This window comes from Sorex fumeus, unplaced genomic scaffold (assembly GCF_029834395.1).
Source record: "Sorex fumeus unplaced genomic scaffold, SorFum_2.1 ptg000058l, whole genome shotgun sequence".
Classification (NCBI taxonomy): domain Eukaryota; kingdom Metazoa; phylum Chordata; class Mammalia; order Eulipotyphla; family Soricidae; genus Sorex; species Sorex fumeus.
In genome coordinates, this window is record NW_026606115.1 from 16768157 (window position 1) to 16792626 (window position 24470).

The 24470-nt window shown below is 36.3% G+C and overlaps 1 protein-coding gene across 1 annotated transcript in view; it reads right to left on the bottom strand.

Moving 5' to 3' along the window:
* COL4A5 (collagen type IV alpha 5 chain) overlaps positions 1–24470 on the bottom strand; it is a 289563-nt gene that overhangs the window by 12332 nt on the left and 252761 nt on the right. Inside the window, exons 41-47 of the mRNA XM_056125710.1 lie at positions 21882–22067; positions 19735–19743; positions 9344–9486; positions 4424–4496; positions 4218–4289; positions 3070–3198; positions 175–273 (exon numbers count right to left, since the gene is read on the bottom strand). Of these exons, the coding sequence (XP_055981685.1) occupies positions 175–273; positions 3070–3198; positions 4218–4289; positions 4424–4496; positions 9344–9486; positions 19735–19743; positions 21882–22067 (711 nt within the window). The remainder of the gene's footprint in view (positions 1–174; positions 274–3069; positions 3199–4217; positions 4290–4423; positions 4497–9343; positions 9487–19734; positions 19744–21881; positions 22068–24470) is intronic.

The window sequence follows — 24470 nt, forward strand, 5'->3', positions numbered from 1 at the left end:
ATTTCTATGCATCTCTTATCCTGGCTAGTCTGCTTATATATTCCTTCCCATTTTTCCCAGTTTCAGATTTTTCAAGTAGCTATGCTTCTTTCAAGCTGCAACTGGAGGTCATATATCTATACTTTTGTCAAATTTGAAAGGTTAATATCAGCAGTAGTGTTTTACTTATCTTACCTGGTTGGCCAGGCAGACCTGGGTCTCCTTTGCGTCCTCCCGCTCCATCAAATCCAGGGAGCCCATTGTGTCCAGGGTCTCCTGGAAGGCCAATTGGACCTAAAGAAAAGGGAAATATGATTTGAAAATGTTTATATTAAGCCAACATCTAGACATATTAGGACATCTAAGGTCCTCGAGTGTCATTAAATTCATAGCCTGACTTTATCTTTAATCCAGACAAAAATAATTCAGGTTAAGACAAAAGACAGGACTAAGTCTTAAACATTCACTTTGCTTCTCCTTTAGAGCAATATAGGAGAACAAGACACAACTTTTTTTATTTATCCCACCATATATAAGGCAGGTTTTTCTATATAATGACATAATAAGAGAGAAATATTGAAGTTTCAACTTACTACTATAATCAAAACTGTCTACAAATAGAGTCAATGGTCAACTAATAATGAATTAATTAAAAATATTAAGCCTCATAAGAAGAAATGATGTGCTACTAAATCAGCCTTTCATTTTTCTGGCAGATGGGCTAGAGAAAATCTACAGGATCTTAAATACATATTTATTTCATTGCAGTTTCCCAAAACGTTACCTATATTATGAAAATTAGAACATCCAAAGGGGCTACAAAAAGGGGCCACAATAAATTACATATTTAAGGAAAAAGGACACATCTGATATTCTTCAAGAGAACTGGTCTAGCTCCACAAATCTCAAAATGAACAACATGCAGCTGCAATCTCCCACATTGGATTAGTATATGGGCTGAAAACTTGGGGTGTTCTTGAAATGGGGGCATGAAGATTCACCCGCCTCCAACCTCCCTCCACAGGAATGTCCAGCAGCCCCTGCCCAAACCCATCATCTTGCAGTCAAAAAAATGGCTCAGCTCCATAGCTAATCTCAAAAAAGAACATGATGCTGCTCAATCTTCCCAGGTAGACCCTTGTGGACTACTCAGAATAGTGGGAGGCTGATTTCCCTTTTCTTTTTTTAAATTTTATTGAATCACCGTGAGATAGTTACAAGCTTTCATGTTTGAGTTACAATCGCACAATGATCAAACACCCATCCCTCCACCAGTGCAAATTCCCCACCACCAATATCCCCGGTATATCCCCCCCTTTTCAACCTCCCCCTGCCTCCATGGCAGACAATATTCCCCATAATCTCTCTCTATTTGGGAGCATTATGGTTTACAATACAGACACTGAGAGGTTATCATGTTTGGTCCTTTGTCTACTTCCTGCACACATCTCCCATCCCAAACGATTCCTCCAGCCATCATTTTCTTAGTGATCCCTTCTCTATTCCAGCTGTCTTCTCCTCTCTGCTCATGAGGCAGGTTTCCAGCTGTGGAGCAATCTACCTGTTCCATGTATCTACTATCCATCCTTAGGGATCAGCCTCATGCTGACTCCATTTATACTCCACAAATGAATGCAGTTCTTCTATGTCTATTCCTCTCTTTCTGATTCATTTCACTTAGCATGATACTCTCCATGTCTATCCATTTATAAGCAAAGTTCATGACTTCATCTCTCCTGACAGCTGCATAATATTCCATTGTGTAGATGTACCAAAGTTTCTTTAACCAGTCATCTGTTCTAGGGCACTTGGGTTGTTTCCAGATTTTGGCTATTGTGAACAGTGCTGCAATGAACATATAGGTACAGATGTCATTTCTACTGTGCTTTTTTGCATCCTCGGGATATATTCCCAGAAGTGGTATTGTGGGGTCATATGGAAGCTCAATTTCTAGTTTTTGAAGGATTGTCCATATTGTTTTCCAAAAGGGCTGAACTAGTGGGCATTCCTACCAACAGTGAAAGAGTGTCCCTTTTTCCCTACATCCACGCCAACACTGGTTACTTTTGTTCTTTTGAATGTGTGCCAGTGTCTGTGGTGTGAGATATCTCATTGTTGTTTTGATTTGCATCTCCTTGAAGGCTAGCGATGTGGAGCATTTTTTCTTGTGCCTTTTGGCCATTTGTATTTCTTTTTTGAGGAAACTTCTGTTCATTTCTTCTCCCCATTTTTGGATGGGGTTGGAGGTTTTTTCCCTTGTACGATTCTACTAGTGTCTTGTATATCCTAGATATTAATCCATTATCAGATGGCTATTGGGTAAATATTATTTCCCTTTCTGTGAGATTTTTCTGTATTTTGGTCACTGTTTCTTTCGAAGTGCAGTAGCTTTTTAGTTGATTCACCCTTCTGCTTTAAGGCACAGCAGCCCACAGCCACACCCAACACCCTCTGACATAGAAATGGGCCAGCTCCACAACTTGAACCTCCTCAAGTTGTCAAGCCACTGAATTATATTTCTCCATAGCTCATGGACTTAATAGCCACATGTGTGGTCACGCAACATATCCAACTTTCATAGTACTGTCAGCGCAGTAGGATACAGCACATCTGATTGGAAAGTTGCATAGAACACTAAGCTCAATGAGCTAACATAGTAACACAGAAGGCTCAACTAGCATCAAACAGTCCAGTAAATCCTCAGCCAATGGCTTTGGTAACACCATTGTGAGATATAATAATTTTAACAAATTGCCTTCATTGATCTAAGTTTTGATAATTCCACTTGCTTTTGTGTAGTAACAAATAACAGGAAGAAGTTTGTTTGTGCCTGCTAAGGGAGTAGGCTGGGGTGGTGTGTGGGAAACTGGTAGAAGAAAGGTTACACTGGTGGTGAGAATAAAACAAAAGTATTACGAACAACTTGCTAAATCACTGTTATAGTACATTTTTTTAAAAAGGGACATATAGTAATCTTGTATTCTAGTTGCTGGGAATCCTATTGTTAGGAAGATAAAATCTGAACAAAAAAAGGAGCTGCAGGTTAATATTTTCAAGCAGAAAAGGTTTAAACATTATCTATAAAGGTACCTGGTAATCCTTGAGGTCCTGGTGGGCCTGGTGGACCTTTTAATCCAGGTTGGCCTGGGACTCCTGGTGGACCAGAGTCTCCTTTGATTATAATACTTTGTCCGGAAGGACCAGGTAATCCAGGGGGACCTAAGAGGCACAAACAAAAATTCGAAGATAGGTAAAGAAAGATCAAAAGAAATAGATGCTAAAGAGAACTAAGATCAAAGTAAGAATGTGAGAGAAACAAATTATACAAATTGGTATGTTGCCATATCTAAAAAACCATGCACAAAAATTAACATTGTCTCATCCAGGTAAAAAAATATTACTTTTGCTACATTCCAATAGAAAAATTAGGTATATTGTTCCTATTTTCAAGCTTCTAAATTATTAGATAATCTAATCCAGTACAAATCAATGCACTGGTAATGGAATGACAGATCCATTTTGATTCTAACATAGATTACAGTTATTATTTTTACTTGTCAAAGTACACTATACTATTAGGGGAATCAAGTACATGTGCTATTCCACAATTTACAAGTCTCTCAGCATAAACAACTAATTTCACATTAAAAGGAGCAAACAAACACATATGACTATTTCTTGTGGTCTATTTTATTAACTATGGAAGTAAATATAAAAGCTAATATGTTTTAAAAAATTATTATTTGGGAAGGGTTCCATAGCAGTGCTTAAGCTTTTTCCTGGAAATTCTTAGGCAACTTGTTAGCTTTTTGATATGAGAGTGGAATTATGTGATGCCGCTTGGGCCCTGTGTTGCCAGGGATTACCTGAACATCCTGATAGTACTATGGGTCTTCCAGGGTCACACATAGCAATGATCAGGGTACCATGTGGTTTCAGGGCTTGAAATATATTGTTACATTTAAAGCATGAAGATTAACCCCTGTAAAGTTTCTTAAGTACCTCAATGAAACATTTCTATTGATCCCGCATAATATTATATTCAAAAGTCCACTATGAATATTACACCACTACAATACATAGTTTGAAAGAATAGTATTAGAGGAAGAGTATTACATATTTCTCATAAGTTTTGGCCCCAAACTCTGACAGCTTAGTTGAGACACAGAATATAAACTTTCAAATCGTTTAATAGTGCCTTTAGTGTCAGTACAACTAGTCCCAGGAATAAGACTTACCAGGAGGCCCCATAGGTCCAGGATTTCCTTCAGGGCCAGTTGAACCAGGTACTCCAGTGGGTCCTTTCAGGCCTACAAAGAATATACATAAAACTGCATACCAAAGCAAGAGAACCACGACAAAGTCAACCAGGTCAAGTAAGAAAATGGGTCTATTATCCCCAAATATAGTTATAATAGGAAACCTCAAAATATTTCTTAAATACCTGGGAATCCTGGTACACCAGGGAGACCTGGATCTCCTTTCATTCCATTAAGACCTGGACGACCAGGATCACCCTGAATAAATAAAGTAATATTAGAAGAAAATTTGTGGTATATGGAGGTATGAGGGCATACATGGTTTCACACAGTGGTTTACAATACTGTCTGTACAGTGAAATGATCAGCCTCAATTTTCAACTATATCTTTTATTATATTATGGTACCATTTTAGTTTCACAGTTTTTTTTCAAATATGGGCTGGAGCGATAGCACAGTGGTAGGGCGTTCGCCTTACAAGCGGCCAACATGGCCGACCCGAGTTCGATTCCTCCGCCCCTTGCGGAGAGCCTGGCAAGCTACGGAGAGTATTCGATATGCCAAACACAGTAACAACAAAGTCTCCAATGGAGATGTTACTGGGCCCACTCGAGCAAATCGACGATGGACAAAATAACCTTATTAACATCATAGGTTTGTTGTGGTGATGATTAAATTAGTTATATTAAGTATCAAGAAACAAAGTGACATGTGATATGTACTTAATAAATTGTAGCTAAGTCGCCGCCCCTCTCAAACAGGTACCCGCCAGGCAGCTACTCCCTACCCCAACTCGGAACCCGGAAAGCCAGCCATCGCAGCCAGGACCCCAGCCTGGGGCATCTGCCTCCACTTCTGCAGGGAGCACCAGCCGAAATAATCGCCGCCCCTCCTCAACAGGTCTGTGGACTAGCATCAAGATTGGCAGGGGGCGTGGCCACCACTGTAGGGGAGTGGCCTCCTCAAAAGTGGGCATGGTCTCCTCAAAAGTAGGCATGGCCTTCTCCGGGGTGGGCCACCATTCACATGGCAAACAAAGAAAACAACAACAAAGAAAACTAGGCCAAAATCCCTTATGCACAGGGATGAGAAGATCCTCAACAAAATATTAGCAAATAGAATCAAACAACTCATCAGAAAGATCATACACCATGACCAAGTGGGATTCATCTCGGGGATGCAAGGATGGTTTAACATTCTGAAATTTGTCACTGTCACTGTCCTCCAGTTGTTCATCAATTTGCTTGAGCGGGCCCAGTAACGTCTCCATTGTGACAATTGTTACTGTGTTTGGCATATCAAATATGTCATGGGGGGCTTGCCAGGCTTTTCCGTGTGGGTGAGATACTCTTGGTAGCTTGCTGGGCTCTCTGAGAGGGGCAGAGGAATCGAACTCGGGTCAGCCATGTTGGCTGCATGCAAGGCAAACGCCCTACCCGCTGCACTATCACTCCAGCCCTAACATTCGGAAATCAATCAACATAATCCATCATATCAACAAAAGTAAAGATAAAATCCATATGATCATATCAACAGATGCAGAGAAAGCTTTTGACAAGATTCAGCACCCATTTATGATGAAAAATCTCAGCAAAATGGGGTTTGAAGGAACTTTCCTCAAGATAGCCAAAGCCATCTATGACAAACCCATGGCAAGTATTATCCTCAAAAGGGAAAAACTAAGGGCCTTTCCTCTAAGATCAGGGTCAAGACAAGAATGCCCACTGTCACCACTTCTGTTTAACATAGTACTAGAAGTACTTGCAATAGAGATTAGGCAAGAAAAAGACATTAAAGCCATCAGAAAGGAAAGGATGAAATCAAGCTCTCACCATTTGCAGATGATATGATACTGTATCTCAAGAATCCAAAATCCTCTACCAAGAAATTCCTAGAAACAATAGTCTTGTACAGTAAAATCACAGGCTATCAATTCAATGCCACAAAATCTATGGCCTTCCTATATGCAAATAATGAGAGAGAGGAAAGTGACATGAAAAAAATAATCCCGTTCACTATTGTGCCCAAGAAAATCAAATACCTTAGAATCAGCCTAACTAAAAAAGGTAAAGGAGGTCTACAATGAAAACTACAAACCACTACAACATGAAATAAAAGAGGATATGAGGAAATGGAAACATATCCCCTTCTCATGGATAGGAAGAATCAACATCGTCAAAATGGCAATACTTCCGAAAGCATTATACAGATTCAACGCAATCCCTATAAGGATACCCATGAAATTCTTCAAAGAAATAGATTAAGCACTCCTGAAATTCATATGGAACAACAAATGCCAAGGAATAGCTAAAGCAATTCTTGGGTAAAAGACTTGGGGAGGCATTACTCCCCCCTCCCCCAACCTCAAACTCTACTACGAAGCAGTAATAATTAAAACAGCATGGTACTGGAACAAAGCCAGGGCTGCCGACCAATGGAACAGGGTGGAATATCTGTACACACAACGCCAAATGTATGAACTTCTAATCTTTGATACAGGAGCAAGAAATGTGATGTGTATCAAGGAAAGACCCTTCAACAAATGGTGCTGGCATACTGTACAACGACATGTAAAAATGGGCTTAGACCTCGACCTAATATCATACACAAAAGTCAGATCAAAATGAATCAAAGATCTCAACATTAGGCCAAAATACATAAGATACATTGTAGACAAGGTCGGCAAAACCCTCCACGATGTTGAGGCTAATGGTATAATCAAAGATGACACTCCACTGACCAACCAAGTGGAAACAGAGATAAACAAATGGGGCCATCTTAAATTAAGAAGCTTCTGCACCTCAAAAGATACGGTAACCAGAATGCAAAAACAATCTACAGAATGGGAAAGGATATTTACCCAATACCCATCTGATAAAGGGTTGATATCAAGGATATACAAAGCACTTGTTGAACTCTACAAGAAGAAAACATCTAACCCCATCAAAAAATGGGGTGATCCTCCCAAAACCCTTTATTTGGTGCTCCCTCCCAGGATGGGAGAAGCATATTGAAAGTAGACTATAGACCAAACATGAGTGTCACTCAATGCTTCTTTTGCAAACCACAACACCCAAAAGGAGAGAGAGAACAAAAGGGAATGCCCTTCCACAGAGACAGGGTAGGATGGGGGGGATGGGGGGTGGGAGGGATACTGGGATTTGTGGTGGTGGGAAATGGGCACTGGTGGAGGGATGGGTATTTGATCATTGTATATTTGAAACCCAAGCACAAAAATTTGTAAGTCTACAACTGTACCTCATGGTGTCTCACTAATAAAAATTAAAAAATTTTAAAAAAACGGGGTGATGAAATGAACAGAAACTTTCCCAAAAAAGAAATCCGAATGGCTAAAAGGAACATGAGAAAATGCTCTACATCACCAATCATCAGGGAGATGCAGATCAAAACAACAATGAGTTATCATCTCACACCACAGAGTCTAGCCCACATTCAAAAGAACTAAAACAACCAGTGCTGGCGTGGATGTGGTGAGAAATGGACTCTCCTTCACTGCTGGTCGGAATGCCAACTGGTTCAGCCCTTTTGGAAAACAGTATGGACAATTCTCAAAAAATTAGAAATTGAGCTTCCATTTGACCCAGCAATACCACTCCTGGGAATATATCCCGGATAGGCAAAAAACGTACAGTTCAAATAACATCTGCACTTCTATTCATTGCTGCACTATTCCCAATAGCCAAAACCTGGAGAAAATCCGAGTGCCCGAGAACAGATGATTGGTTGAAGAAACTTTGGTACATCTACACAATGAAGTTTTATGCACCTGTTAGAAAAGATGAAGTCACGACATTTAACATACAAGTGGTACTACATGGAAAGTATCATGCTAAGTGAAATGAGTCAGAAAGAGAGGGAAAGACATAGAAAGATTGCATTAATCTGGGGAATATAAAGTAACAAAATGGGAGACTAACACCAAAGAATAGCGGAGATAAGTACTAAGAGGTTCACTCCATGGCTTGGAGGCAAGCTCCACATGCTTGGGGAGAAGGCAGCTCAGATAGAGAGGGGAGCACCAAGTAAAGGGTGTTGGGAGGATCCTCTCAGGATGAGAGATGCATGTTGAAAGTAGACTATAGACCAAACATGATTGGCACTCAATGCCTCTTTGGCAAACCACAGGACCCAAAAGAAGAGAGAGAATGTAAGGGAATGCCCTGCCACAGAGATGAGGTGGGATGGGGAGGGGTGGGCGTGGGAATGATTCTGGGAGCATTGGAGGTGCGGAGTGGGCACTGGTGGAGGGATGGGTATTAAATCATAGTATAACTGAAACCCAAGCACAAAAACTCGTAAGTCCAAAATACATAAATAAAATAAAAATTTGCATGTTTGGTGAAAAAAACAAACAAGAGAATTGCAATTATGAAAACTGAAATAATTATTAAAAGTTTTCCTCCAAACAGAAACTTCAAATTAAAAAATATAGTTGTCTGGGTTAAATGACTGAACCATCTGTGTAGGCTGCCAAAACTTAGAACATTCTTTCTGATTTAAGGGAAGAAGTTTTGAGGATCACTGAAGAAGAATATGATTTTCTGGGTCATTCAAACAAAGGTGAAAAGCTCATTAATATAGATGTGGAGATACGTTATTATTCTCTTTTTTTTAAAGGTGAAGATAAAACACAGAGTCTATTTGCATTCCTCATAAACAAGAAGCAGAAGTGTTCAGTGAAGATGAAATTTTAAACTTTATTTAATTTCAAAGTCTAAAGATATCTGCACTCACTATAATTACATCCTCATGGGTGGACTTAACGACATGAAATCCCTGACATTTATAAAGCGAGATGTATCTTTTATTTTTACTGAATTTTCTTTTAGGAAAATAAATGTTTCAAAAATGTAAGTATACACACCAAACACTTCAGGTGAAGTATCTTTTGAGGAATCCTTTATAAAATAGCAAAGTCCCTTTAGTTGGAATAGGATTGTATACTTACGTATTTTTTGACCAGTGAATCAGGTATAGAAATATGAACACTGAATGCTAATAAAAATAATACAACTTGAAATCTTTATCCTATGGCTAATAATCACAGCCCCCTCTTTCATCAAATAAGTACTCTCATCTCCTACCTGGAGTCCTGGTGGTCCTTGATCTCCTTTCAATCCAGGCAAACCAGGTTGCCCAGGTTGGCCTGGGTTTCCTTTCTCTCCCTTAATACCTCCATTTCCAGGGAGACCACGAGGACCTTCTGGCCCTGGTTGACCTTGATAACACCAGACAAATGATCACGTTTCAGTAAGTCATAAAGGTAGTAGCATAAAATTAATGCTTTTCAAATATCAGTCATCTAAATACAGTTATCCTATAGAAAAGAAAATTAGGACTACTTTAAACTATATAGACCTATACTCTAAAATAATTGGATTATGTGTTTGTTATTAACACAAGTTTGCAGACCATTTTAGTTTTCACTTATATTTCACTATTTAAGTTAATATGCTTACATGTAAAGGAAGAACTTGCAACATTAAAATAAAGATTGCATATATAATTCCTGTTTGATTTAATTGGACTGAATTATGCATTTGCTATTAAACAGGATTGCAGACCCTTTTAGTTTTCTCTTTGTTGGTATGTCAAATCCTGTAAGCTCCCATATAAAGGAAGAAGTAACAAGATTAAAATAAAGATTGTATCTGTAATTCGTTTAAGTTAAAATAAAACAAACACCACAAGCTGCTTTTCTCAAAGTGAGACATGACACAGGAGAGCTTGTTAAAACTGATTCCGGGATCCATCCTTAGGGTTTTGGATACTGTAAGCAGGAGAGGGACCGAAGAATTTGCATTCTAACAACTTTCTTGATGATAAATAAGTGTCTGAGGGTAATGCTCCCAGTTCTGTCCCAGTTATATAAGAATCATTGCTAGAAAGTATTCAGGTTCAAGCAATTTGTCTTATGCTAAAATAAAACTTCATTTTATATATAAGCAATTACTTGTAGTTTTTCTTAGTACGCAATTAAGATACTTATTTAATCAAGCTTACTATGTAAAATCATTTTAATGATGTATGTAATACACTGAGATACTTCCAAGCATAGAATTTATTGACTCAATACAATATTTTGAATTTCTTTGAAAATATTTCTTTTTTACTTTTAAAATATTTCTGAGGGATAGAGCGATACCACAGCAGGTTGGGCTTTTGCCTTGCACGTGGCAAACCCAGGTTTGATTCCCAGCATCCCACATGACCTCCAAGCACTGCCAGGAGTAATTCCTGAGTGCAAGAGCCAGGAATAACCCCTGTGCATCATTGGGTGTGACCCCAAAATAAAAATAAAAAATAAATAAAATAAAATAGTTCTGAGAAAAATAAAGAATTGTGCTTATATTTTAGAAATAAAATTATATTTCTTTGTATACTGCTTATTTTAAATGATAATACAGTAAAACTGACATTCTTTTGATGTGCAGTTCTATGTATTTTAATATAGGTGCATTTGTGAATCATGGTCAGGATGAAACAATCATTGTCACCCCATGCCTCTCTCATGCTATCCTTCAATAGGCACATCCTTTCCACATTTTAAAGTGGGGTTTTGTTAAGCTCTTTTCCTTATACAGTATTCAGACTCTTCTTTCAAAATGAAAATATCATGTTCATTAAGCAACTAAGAAATATTATCACTGGTTACCTCTTTTGTCACTAGGAGAGAATTACTTGATACTTTATTGTAGAATGAGAAGCAGTGACTGAGGTTGAGACTAATTTAGTTCATTGTTAAGAAAATAATTATGGATTTTTTCACTTTCTCTTCTCAGATCATCTTAGTATTCCCATTTATTGCAACAAAAAAGTGGAAAATACATTTTTGAAAGATATATATGCCTATGAATTTAGAATACTCAGCTCATGTTTACATATGGAAAAAGGTCATCTTCTGATCTGAGCTAAAATCCAGACTTTAGTTTCATTTCTAATACATTCAAGACCAAGAATCAATGGTTACATGGTAATAAGGCAGCAAGACTTAATAATTATGAACACTGGACTTTGGAATTAGAATGGTGAGTTAGAATCTCAGTTACATTAGCCATTAAGTGTTTGAACTTAGCATGTTTATTAATTTATCTAGTCTCAATTTCTTCTTTAAAATGGAAAGAAGGAAGATAGCTCAAAAGAGTTGAGCACATGCTTTGCTTGCACAAGTCCTCAATTTCAAACCCCAAAGATCCATGTGTCCCCTAAACACCAAAGAGTGCAACCCTTCTGGGTATCAACGGAGAGGTCCCTTAAAATTTCATCTAAAACACGAATGAATCAGAAATAATATAGGAACTATTTTATCAGATGCTTCAAAGACTAAATAACATGTCTTAATGACTTAACAGTCATTATGTGTCTGGCACATAGTAAGAAGGTTATGTAAGAATTAATGTGAAAAGTTTAAATTTTTATCATAGCATTATTATTTTGTATCATTATTTTACTCTTATTTTAATATCATTTCATTATAATTAAAATAAGGCTAAGACTTTTTTTAAATTACCATGGAGGTAGAAATGTTTTTTCTTGAATCTTTTATGTGAGATAAGAGAAACTATTTTAATGACCAGGAGAATAAACTTATATGCCTAAAATAAAGATAATGTTTCCTAGTTTGACTTAAAACTACTAAAATGGTGAACTTTCTGTTGCTTTTGAGAAACTTATGATGTGGTTTGAATACTGAATTAAGTTTAAACAAACTACACTAATCTGAGGATTTGATACTTTGTGTAATACACTCCGTGCATTATATATGTCATTAATACTGCAGCCAGTATCATCTAGAAATTTGCTTCCCATTGGCTAAGAAAGCATGCTACTCTTTGGGGTAGATCTTGGGACCAGAAACTGTGTCTACACAAGTTCTGCTTTTCTTTTTAAAAGATTTGAGTGTGGAATTTGCATTTACTTTTGCAACTTACATAGTTCCTTCCTATATTAGGTACCAGATCTATAAATCTCCGACTATGCCCATTTCCGTATTTATTTCCTTCTAAAAACAAACAAAAACATGCTCCTAACTGTAGAGGGATCCACTCTAGCAAGCTGCAGTGAATTGGGCGGTATGACTTTAAGATACACATGACATGGAGAACACATTTTAATGTCCATATTTAGTCTTTAACTATTTCTATGTGACTTTATGGTATGCTACTCTATCTGGCACAGAGTAAAGAGGAAACAGGTCAACAACAGCACAATGCTATATCTTTAAACAGTTTATATCCTATACCCTAGCATAGCAACCAGACAGAAACATTCAGAAATTTCCGTCAGGATCATAAACAGGGGGCCATGGAGACGGCTCAACGGACTGGAGTGCATGCTTTGCATGGATATGTCTGGGTTTGAACCCCTGACACTGCATGATCCTCTAAACATCAACATGAGAGACTCCTGAACTGCACACTCAGTATGGCCCCCAAACAAAAACAAACACAACCATGAAAAACGGCTTGGGTACTCTGTACTTACAGAAAAGGCAAGAACAAAAAATATCTGCTGAGAGTGCCAGGAATAGTCACTAAGCTCAGTTAGGTGTGATTCTAACCCCAAGCCTCCCAAATGCCCTACTGAATTCAAGTCTCCTACCTAGATAGCAAAATTGTTATTTCATCCATGATGTATTATTTGGACTGGAAATCACATAGTAAATCAGTTTAAAAGAGGAAAAACAGGGCTGGAGTGATAGCACAGCAGATAGGGCATTTGTTTTGCACGCGGCCGACCCAGGTTCGATTCCCAGCATCCCATATGGTCCCCTGAGCACCGCCAAGGATAATTCCTGAGTGCAGAGCCAGGAGTGATCCCTGTGCATCACCGGGTGTGACCCAAAAAGCAAAAAAAAAAAAAAGAGGAAAAACAAAGCCGGAGAAATATTACAGGGGTTATGATTTATATATATGGCTGATTCTGCACCACCCATGTTCCTCCAAGTACCGAGGTGTAAACAGAGAGACAAGCATAAACCCTGAGCACAGCTAAATGTGGTGCCAAAACTAAAGATAATAATAAACTGTGAATTAGCTTCACATTTATAAATGAGATTAAGATTGAAAATAGGAGTATTTTATCAGCCTTCTCTTATCACATCTGAAAAGTAATCATACCATTATGAAATTTGAAAAACTTCAAATTATGGGTATTTATTTTGCAATTAAATGAAAATAATGGCAAATCAATAAGTTATTAATGCAGTTCCTGTTCTAGACTCCCTCAAATTTATATGACTTTTCTAAAGAAATAAAGGACATACAGATTTTATTTTTAACAGCACTTAAATAATTACTTTCTATGAAATCAGAGCAATCTTAGGAAACAAAATTTCAAGAAAATGAAATTAATATGTGAAGACTACAAATAGGCCATAGTGCTACTTCTGTATGGTTTCTGTTACCTGTACCAACCACATATATCATTTCATTCTAAACTAAGCCCACAGCCAACATGGCCGACCCAAGTTCGAGTTCTCTGCCCCTCTCGGAGAGCCCGGCAAGCTACCGAGAGTATTCGATATGCCAGACACAGTAACAACAAAAGTTTCCAATGGAGACGTTACTGGGCCTGCTCGAGCAAATCGACGATCAACGGGAGGGCCTTTACCTTTTTTACCTTTTAAACTAAGCCCAAAGTCTATTGCTATGTATATGTATTTTACATATGCTCATTCCTTGAAATTTTTATTAATTTTCCTAAATTTGAGTAAAGAAACTGATGTGTTGAGAAGAGATCCTAACTCTAACATTATTTTTAATTGATTATTTAAAAAATGAATCACTGTGTGATACAGCTACAAAGTTGTTCATGATTGGGGTTCAATCATACAATGTTCCAACACCCTCACCAGTGTATATTTCCCACCACCAATGTCCCCAGTTTCCTTTCTGCCAATGCTTGCCCCCCATCCCAGCCAGCTTCTATGGCAGGTACTTTTCTTCTCTCTCCTCTCTCTCTTTAAGTCTCTCCTTTTGCCTAACCCTAACATTCTACTTAAAGATGAAAATAAGAGTATTTCCACTTAAAAATGTGACATGTCTTTATGTCTGGGTTAATTACAGCCAAAATTGAAACTTCAATGTCATAATATTAATTCACACTTGATTATAAATGGCTCACATTACCTTCACCAAAATGTGAAATACCCTACTAGCTGTATATGAATATATCAGCATTCTTCAGTGAGCTATGAATCATAACAAAATGTGTATTATCTTAGCATACACATACAAAGAATTAAAAAAACAAAGAATCAACTAGTGAAGAGTTCTAACCTTGAACACCTGGGGAAGATCAGAGTTCACCAAAGCCCAAAGATCGATGTTAGCAGTATCAGACATCAAACAGTACAAAATAAGATTATGAGTTAGAAGTGGTTCACATTATAGCATAAATTAAATAATAAGATTTGCCAGCATTTCTTTATATTACAGAGTAAACCATATACACCAGAACCATATAGAAATTCAGAAATTCATATCTTTAAAAATGAAGCTTATTTTAGAAAATAAGCTGCTACTTTTCATATATCAAAAAAAGAAAACACTATGGAGACACATTAACAATATTACTGGAGCTTTCTAAAAGTTAACAACATCTCAGAGCTTTAAATTGGCAAGAGAGCATCATTTCACTGACAGCCTCCCATTTGTTTAACAAAGGAGAATTTTCTGAAAAAAATTTTGACCTCTATCATCCTTTAGCAAAAACATTAAGTGCAAATTTCTTGATTTGTTCATACAGTTCCAATGAGGCATAGTTAACTTTAAAATCCCTATTACACAAAAGAACAAAGATCATAGGAAATTAATTACAGAATTTAAAACACGAGTACACAATGACTATTACCAAGAGTTGGTCTGTTTTGAAAATTACTTATTTTTTTCCAAATTTTTAAAAAGATTTTCCCCAAAGTTTATTGAGAAACTTTATTGTGTGCACTTACTTGTAGCACATTACTCAGAGAGAAATGTCCAAAATACATTTGTTCACTACTGGACTTGAAAAGGGAATTGAATCTTCCAAAAGCTATCAGTGAAAATGAGTGCTTTAAGATATTTCTACACAAGAAACCACCAAAAGTGTTCTGTTTACTCTTATGGTTCAGTGTATACACACACATACACACACACGCACACATACATTTTTCAGTCTATTAACTAGTAAAAGAAGAACCATTGAATAAAAAAGGTAATTATACAAAATGCATCTCTTGGTTAATGTTAACTGACTATAAATACAATTTCCTTTTTCTTACAGTTTTGCAGGGACTGGAGCGATAGGACAGCAGTAAGGTGTTTGCCTTGCCGGCGGCTGACCTGGCCAACCCACGTTTGATTCCTCCACCCATCTCAGAGAACCCGGCAAGCTACCGAGAGTATCTTGCCCGCACGGCAAAGCCTAGCAAGCTCACTGTGACGTATTCAATATGCCAAATACAGTAACAACAAGTCTTATAATGGAGATGTTACTGGGCCCGCTTGAGCAAAATGGATGAACAATGGGAGGACAGTGCTACAGTGCTACAGCTTTGCTATAATTTCTAAATAATGAGACTGGCAGAAAGCAAACGTTTTGATAGAGCACTGGATCCTAAGAATAAGAAGACCTAGTTTTAATTTCTGGCTCTACTATTATACCTGGGCTGGAGTGATAGCACAGCGGTAGGGCGTTTGCCTTGCACGCAGCCAACATGGCCGACCCGAGTTCGACTCCTCCGCCCATCTCGGAGAGCCCGGCAAACTACCGAGAGTATCTCGCCCGCACGGCAGAGCCTGGCAAGCTCCCTGTGATGTATTCGATATGCCAGACACAGTAACAACAAAGTCTCCAATGGAGACGTTACTGGGCCTGCTCGAGCAAATCGTCGAACAACGGGAGGGCCTTTACCTTTACCTATTATACCTATGAGATTCCAAGCAATTCAATCTCTGATGTTTTCTCACTCAGAGTTTGATAGTCCCTTGCAAGATATTTTTTATTCATTTGGTTTTTAAAATATCTACCTGATATTTTATCTGACATGTGCAGGATGCAACGAAGACCACAAAGGTTTGCTAAATTCAAACTCTCCTCTAGGAGGAGTAGAAGTACATTATATGATGTAAAAGATGGCATATCATATTAATGTACAACATTAACATTACTGACGACTACTAAAATATTTAAAATGTTATGTACTTTGAAATGCAAAAGGTTAAAAAAATGGCTTATGTCTGTATAAATGGTTTTCAATTCAGTTATAGTAAATTTGCTAAGACAACACATCTAGCAGAGTATGGCCATACAATTAGTTAAATAAGTTAGAATTCTGACCAAATTCAGAATTTGAGAAGAGACATTTTTTAAACTTTTGGGCCACACGTGGTGGTATTCAAGGGTTACTCCTGACTCTATGTTCAGGGATCACTCCTGTAGGACTCAGGGCAACACGTGTAGTACCGAGGATTGAACCAGGGTCAGCTGTATTCAAGCCACGTGCCTTAACCCATGTACTATCTATGTGGCCCTGAGTAAAGACATTTTATGTGTTTGATATAATAAAAATAAAAGGGACTCCCAGAAAATGCATCATTAAGATATGTGAAATTTTGGTCTGAGTAAATAACAAGAAGTTTTTATGTCCTATCATAGCAAAATTTCTAAAAGGTAGCATTTTAATGAGTTATATGCCAAGTCGGTTTTGTACATGAGGCTCTGAAACCATTTTTTCTCAAATAACCTAACAGGGCTAAAGTGAAAAACAAAATAAAATATAAAACCTAAGGTCTCATATGTAAGTGGCAATAAATAAAGATAAGGTGATGAATGAATTGATATATTTTATATCCAGTTTTGACTTAACGTTTAGTCTTTAACTGTTGCATGAAAGAGAAATTGCGGTGACCAATACGTATGCAATTTAGAGAACATCTTGTAAAAATAAAATGGTGTTCAATCATTTTTAAAGTAATGTGGCTACTTTCCTTTTTTCTTCTTTGGATATGTTCTACTGCATCAGGAAAAAAGCAATGTACTTCTAGCTAAAAGTAATGTCTAGAAGTGATCAAGGCAGCAGGCAAATTTCTATGCTATTCAAACAAGGGAGGACTCAAAATTACTTCAAAGTATACCCTAGTCTCTTTTTCTTGGCGATAGTTAAGTAGCATGCACTTTTTGTAATTGTTTTAACGACACTCATTAGGAAAAATACAAGAAGTAGGGGTTGATAGGAACTTTTGAGGTTAACAGAAAACAAGAAATTGGAGATAGGTTTCAATTTGCTCATGGCTGATCCTCATCTCCTAAAATGTTAGAAGCAGCTTTTCTGTGTCAATTATTTATAACTAAAACAAGAATTTAGATTATGCAACTAGTGTTGTGTAAACATATATATTAACTTTTGGGACTGGAGCGATAGTACAGCAGGTAGGGCGTTTGCCTTGCACACGGCCTACCCGGGTTTGATTTCCAGCACCCATATGGTCCTCCGAGCCCCACCAGGAGTAATACCTGAGTGCATGAGCCAGGAGTAAGCCCTGTGCATCGCTGGGTATGACCCAAAACGAAAAAAAAATATATGCCAACTTTAGAAAAGAAACAAAATTGAGCACTGGGGAGTCTTAAGTGAGAAAATCACAGTATGACCTTGAGCAAGTGTCTTAAAATCTCATGACTCTTCCCTTGATTTAATTTCAGACAGGCCGCTTTGAGTTAAGCAAAAAAATCTTACAAAGTTAGAGTTCCATCTTCCTTCATATCCAATTAAGCTCCTCAGCTCCAATCCTTGATATCTAAGTCTCTTTAGCAAGAATACTTATAGGCCTTTGGCCCCTTTTGCAAGAATCTGCCTACCATTCATATCTACTTATAGTAATTTTATCATCTACTCACTCACTCTGCTACTTAGCTAGGAATCCTCTCTGCTACTTAGCTAGGAATCCTCACTTTTCCTTGTACACAGTTGAGCTCAATCTCTTTCTCTTGTTGCAATAGTTTCTTCTCAACTGCAATAGTCTTGAATAACATCTGTCGAGCCAATTTAACAAATGTCTGGTGGACATTATCTTATTGACAAATATAAAATATAAATATATACATTATAGTCCCTCCTACATCTATGGTTCTATGATATGAATGATATGATATTATTCTATAATAAGACTACTAGAATTTATGGTTCTGCAAAATAATGAAATCATGAGGGAATAAAAAATCAAATTAGATTGAAGTAGAAGCTTTTTAAGAGTCTGGCAAATTTAATTTAAATTCCCAAGAAAACATTTGTTCTGTCATTCACAATAATCAGAATTTCTGAATTACAATTTTCCCTTTTTTACTTCTCATAAAATTTTAAAATAGTGTTAAGGAGCGATAGCACAGCGGTAGGGCGTTCGCCTTACACGCGGCCAACATGGCCGACCCGAGTTCGATTCCTCCGCCCCTCTCGGAGAGCCCGGCAAGCTACCGAGAGTATTCGATATGCCAGACACAGTAACAACAAAGTCTCCAATGGAGACGTTACTGGGCCCGCTCGAGCAAATCGACGATCAACGGGAGGGCCTTTACCTTAATAATAAACACATTAATATATTCATGTTCCCCCCTTACTTTTTATAAAGCAAATATTTTCACTATAGAGCAATAATTTTCCACTGGGCAATTCTTCACAATTACCCTTTGGAGAGTTAATATGTATATGATTAAACTGAGATTGAGATGGTTCTAATATGAAAAGGTAGAACTTAGTTTTTCTTTTTTTACTCTGTGCTGCTTTAGTCCCATTTTCTAGCAGCAGAATTTGGAATTTAGTGATAACCCAAAATGTGAAGATGGGTTTGTTTAGGAGCTAGAGCAAGTCAATAAATGCATATTTTCAAGTCCTGAAACTATATTTTAGTTTTCAAAAAAGAATAATTTTAGAAAAAGAGTCAATAAATTTAGAAAAACAGTTTAGAAAAACAGTTCAATTTTAGAAAAACAGTTCGATTTTAGAAAAACCGTTCAAAAACAGTTCAAAAAAGAATAATTTTAGAAAAACAGTACAATAATTTTAGAAAAACAGTTCAATTTCATTTACATTAACAGGTACAAATAGATAAAAGAAACATGCTCTACTCTGAAAGTAATCTATACAATTCATTTTTGGGTACTATAAATTCTCAAATAAAATGATACAAATATATGAAATTTGAAGTGTTAAACTAATTTTCTGAACTAGGTAATCTGGGGTATCTCAAGAGATAGGAACAATGGGCTCTACAAGCTCCAAACAACTTTTGGGTGTAAGTGAACATTATAAGAACTGAATTAGAATATACATCCTTTTAAGTTGACAAACACTTGAAAACATAAGGTACATGTATATATAAATACACATATATACATAATACTAATATATATCTAAATATATGCACACACAAACATATATAGAAAGGTAAATATACTTTCAAACTTCATGCAGTTACTACTTAGAAGTCAAGGAGCTAACCTGTAGGACCTAGAAAGGGTTCAAAGTTCACCAAGGCCCAATGTCATTCATTTACAAAAAAGAAAAATATCAAAATTGTTAGAAATATCAAGACAAAAGCATTATACTAAATTATTTCATGTTAAAATTTAAAATCAAAAATACTCTAAAAGTTCATATTCATGCATCAGTGTATACACCAAATTATCATCACTATGCATCAATATAAAATAAACAGAATATATGGGACAGACTAACGGTCAAAAATCATTTTTCTAATAATCATAACCATGATAATTAGAAATCAGAATAGGAACAATCAATTTTTTCCTTTGCTTTAAGGCTGTACCAATGGTACTCAAGGTTTACTCCTTGTTCTGTGCTCAGGGATGATTTGGGCTATGGGTGCTGTTGATCGAACTTGGGTTAGGGTCATAAAGGTAAAAGTACCTACCAACTGTAGTATCATTTCAACCCCAAGAAAAATAAATTCTATGGGCAATTAATTTTTAAAATCCATTTTAATTGGTGATTTATGAAGATATGAGAAACCACAAACATTCATAAGATGTGTGTTCTTCTAAAGTAGTTTTGAAAGAAAATGTCACATGCTGGTATATTTCAAAGTAATGTTGAAGAGTTAATTCCATTACTAGTAAGAATAATAATAGGGTCAAATATGTATCATAGTAATAAAAAACTTGTTTTGCATATATGAGGCCCTAAGTTTGATCCCTTGAACCACGAAAAATGAATAACCATACTACTGATTAAAATATGAAAGAGATAATAATTTGGCTTAATTGAACTATTGCATGCCTAATCAAGCAAAATATTTGTGCTATTTTTATACACTACTGCATGCAAGAAGATTAACATAGCTGAAGAAATTTTCACTGGTTGTCTTCAAAAGTAAGCCAAGGTAAAAATTTAATAATTTTTATAAACAATCAGATAAAATAAATTTGGGTTTGAAAAAATGATTCTCTGAATATAGAATATGATACTATTGATTCACATTTTAGGGCTGGAGCGATAGAACGGCAGGTAGGGCATTTGCCTTGCACGCAGTCAACATGGCCGACGTGAGTTCGATTCCTCCACCCCTCTCGGAGAGCCTGGCAAGCAACTGAGAGTATCTCGCCCGTGTGGCAAAGCCTGGCAAGCTACCCGTGGCGTATTCAATATACCAAACACAGTAACAACGAGTCTCACAATAGAGATGTTACTGGGCCCGCTCGAGCAAATCGATGAACAACGGGAGGACAGTGACAGTGACAGTGATTCACATTTTAGATATCTTATTAAAATTATCACATCACTTAGGACTTTATTGCAATTTTAATAGAAATTTTCATTTTTAACACATTTAGAAACTGAATCAGACTCTTAATAGATAAAATAATGTTGAAAACTTTTAACTTTATCTCTTTTTAAATCAATGATGGCAAACTTTTCCATTATTAGAAATATAAAAATCAAATATGAAATATAAAAATGTTGTTAATCACCAGTGATTGGACTCAGAAACATTAATCTTGGCTAAAACATGAGTATCTCTAAACTTAGTAAAACGAAATGAGAGCACGGACACAAAATAAAAAGTGAACGTGGAAGTAAAATTCAAACTTCTAGAGTAGTAAATACAAGACAACTGAGATATATACATGAAGCTGGTATGAAAAGGTCACTAATCAATTTAATCATGCTGTGATGTTGAAGACACATTTGACTGTCTACTTGCTAGTGAAAAATTTTTATTGTGTTTAGTAATATTTCCTGATCATGTGACAGAACCACAACAACACTTTTGGTATGAACCACAAGTGTCTACTGGGTGATCACTAATAAGATTTCTGTGAGGACATGCTGAGAATCTCACACTTAAAATTCAAATGCATTTTGCTGCCAGGTTATCAGTATAGCCAGCTTTACATTTTATAAAAAGACTAACAAATTCACTCTTTATATATTGGCCTGTTTGGTTCAACTTTAAGTAAATGATGAAAGGTATTACTGAAAAGAATTATTAGATGCTATGGAAATCGATGGAGTTAGGTACTGATCAAACAATTTATTTAGCTTGCTCTTAGATTACATTCTAAGTCTAATGACTGGATAACCTGCCAGAAAAATAGAAAAGACCAATAAGTAGACTACATACATACCTGGTCTCCCAGGATGACCTTGGGGACCTGGACTGCCTTTTGGGCCTTCCAGAGCTGGGCCTGGAGAACCAGGAGGGCCTGGGGGACCCTGTACACCAGGGAAACCATGAAAGCCTGGTTCACCCTTTGGGCCTGGAAGGCCAGGATTTCCTGGTATTCCAGGTAATCCTCCATCACCCTTTTGACCTATGGAAGCAAAATGACATTAGAAAACTTTTTAAATTACATGAATATTTTGCTTATAAGACTCAAAGTATTCAGTCATCAATTTTTGAGGCTTTAAGAAGTATTTATTGAATGGACAGGTGCTTAATTATTTTATAATTTAACATTCGATATATTTAATATGTTTTATTAAGTTAATAGAGAAATATATGGGATTAATTCAATTTATTGATTTAATAAAGAAATTAACACATTTGTCAAGCATTTCTCAATCAAATCAAAAAAACTTTCCTTCACACAAAGAAACCTGTTAACATTTTCTTTCCATGTTTTTCATTGCATCTCTATATAATCCTTAGTAGTTTATATAAATATAATAATTTCTATTTCTTAAAAGTTTTGAAGAAATGTTTTACATAATGTTTACATGTTTCTCAGCTTTCTAAATAAAAAAATAATGAGTTATATTGATTTGACTGTTATAATGCAAAGGTAAATACCTAGTTTCCTTTTTTAAATTTTATTTATATAATGAAATACATTAATTTTCATTTAAATAATTTTTTAAAAAATTAAATTTTTTTTATTGAATCACCATGAGATAGAGCATTACAAATTTGTTTATGATTGTGTTTCAGTCATACAATGTTCCAACACTCATCCCTTCACCAGTGTAATTTTCCAGCACCAATGTCCCCAGTTTCCTTCCACCCCTTCAAGCCACCCTCCAGCCCAGTCTGCCTCTATGGCAGTCTCCTTTCTTATCTTTCGCTCTTTCTCTTTCTATCTCTCATTTTAGGTATTATGGATTCTGATACAAATGCTAAAAGGTTATCATGTATACCTTTACCTGCTTTCAACACTCAGTTCTTGTCTAGAGTGATCATTTCCAGAAGAAATTCGAATGGCCAAAAGGCACATGAAAAAATGCTCTACATCACTAATCATCAGGGAGATGCAAATCAAAACAACAATGAGATATCATCTTACGCCACAGAGACTGGCATACATACAAATGAACAAGAACAACCAGTGCTGGCTTAGGTTCAGGAAGAAAGGAAAGCCCATTCATTGCTGCTGGGTATGCAGACTGGTCCAGTCTTTTTGGAAAACAATATGGACATTCCTCAAGAAACTAGAAATTGAGCACCTATTTGACCCAGCAATACCAGTTCCGGGAAGATACCCTGGGAGTCCAAAAACACACAGCAGAATCACCATCTGCACTTCTATGTTCACTGCAGCATCATTTACAATAGCCAGAATCTAGAAACAATCTGAGTGGCCTAGAATGTATGGATAAAGAAACTATGGTACATCTACACAATGGAATACTACACAGCTGTTAGGAAGAATGAGGTCATGAAATTTGTCTATAAATGGATAGAATTGGAGAGTATCATGCTTAGTGAAGGGAGTCAGAAGGGAAGGGAGAGATATAGAATGAATGTATTTATTTGTGGGATATTAAAAAACAGTATGAAACAAATATCTAAGGCCAGGACAAACAGGGCACAAGGACTAGTCAATGGTTGGTCAGTGGTGTGGGGGATGAGGGTAGTGAAGATAGAGGAGGATCATTATGACAATATTAGTCATTCATTATTATTTGAACAAGAAAATTTATTCAGATCATTTATATCTCTAACCACATCTCCAAAACACCCAAGCCCCATTTTCTTATTACATATATTTATGTTATCAGGTTAACTATAAAAATATTTATAGAAATGTAGAAACAATAATTACTTGCATCTTGAAAGATTCTAGGCATTAAGGATACAGGTCAAAGATCACGACAGAAAGATGTAGGGGGTTAAATAAGAACAATATGAAGTATAAACAAGAATAAGCTAAAGAAGTAGGGAATACAAATTTTGATACTCATTTAACAGAAGATAAAGATCTTCAATGGTTACTGTATATTCCTGAAGACCAATTTATATAGGACTCAGAATCATAATCTACTTTTCAATATTTTCTATATTGCCAATACTCTTGAAAAAAACATAATAGTGGAACATTAATTTGTGTTTGTGTTGGTATTATATAATATTGAAACCCCCAGACTTGTGTATGGTTTGAAAAGCGCCCATAAAATATCCAAAGGAAATGTCAAAACATAAATACAGAGATGTGTGAATGCACCCAGGCACTCAATTAAGTATTTAGTGCTTACAGAAAGTATAAGAATAAATGAGAAAAATGAGAAAAGATAGATACACATATTGACCAAAATGCAAGATACAAGTCTCTCTCTCTATATGTATACATAAAATCATTTTTCAAGAAATATGATTATTACATATTTGTAGAGCAGGTTCTTTTATTAAATTTTTGTTGTCCCCATAGGGAGAGAAGTGTTTTTTAAAAATTTTTATTAGTGAAAAACCATGAGGTACAGTTGTAGACTTACAAATTTTT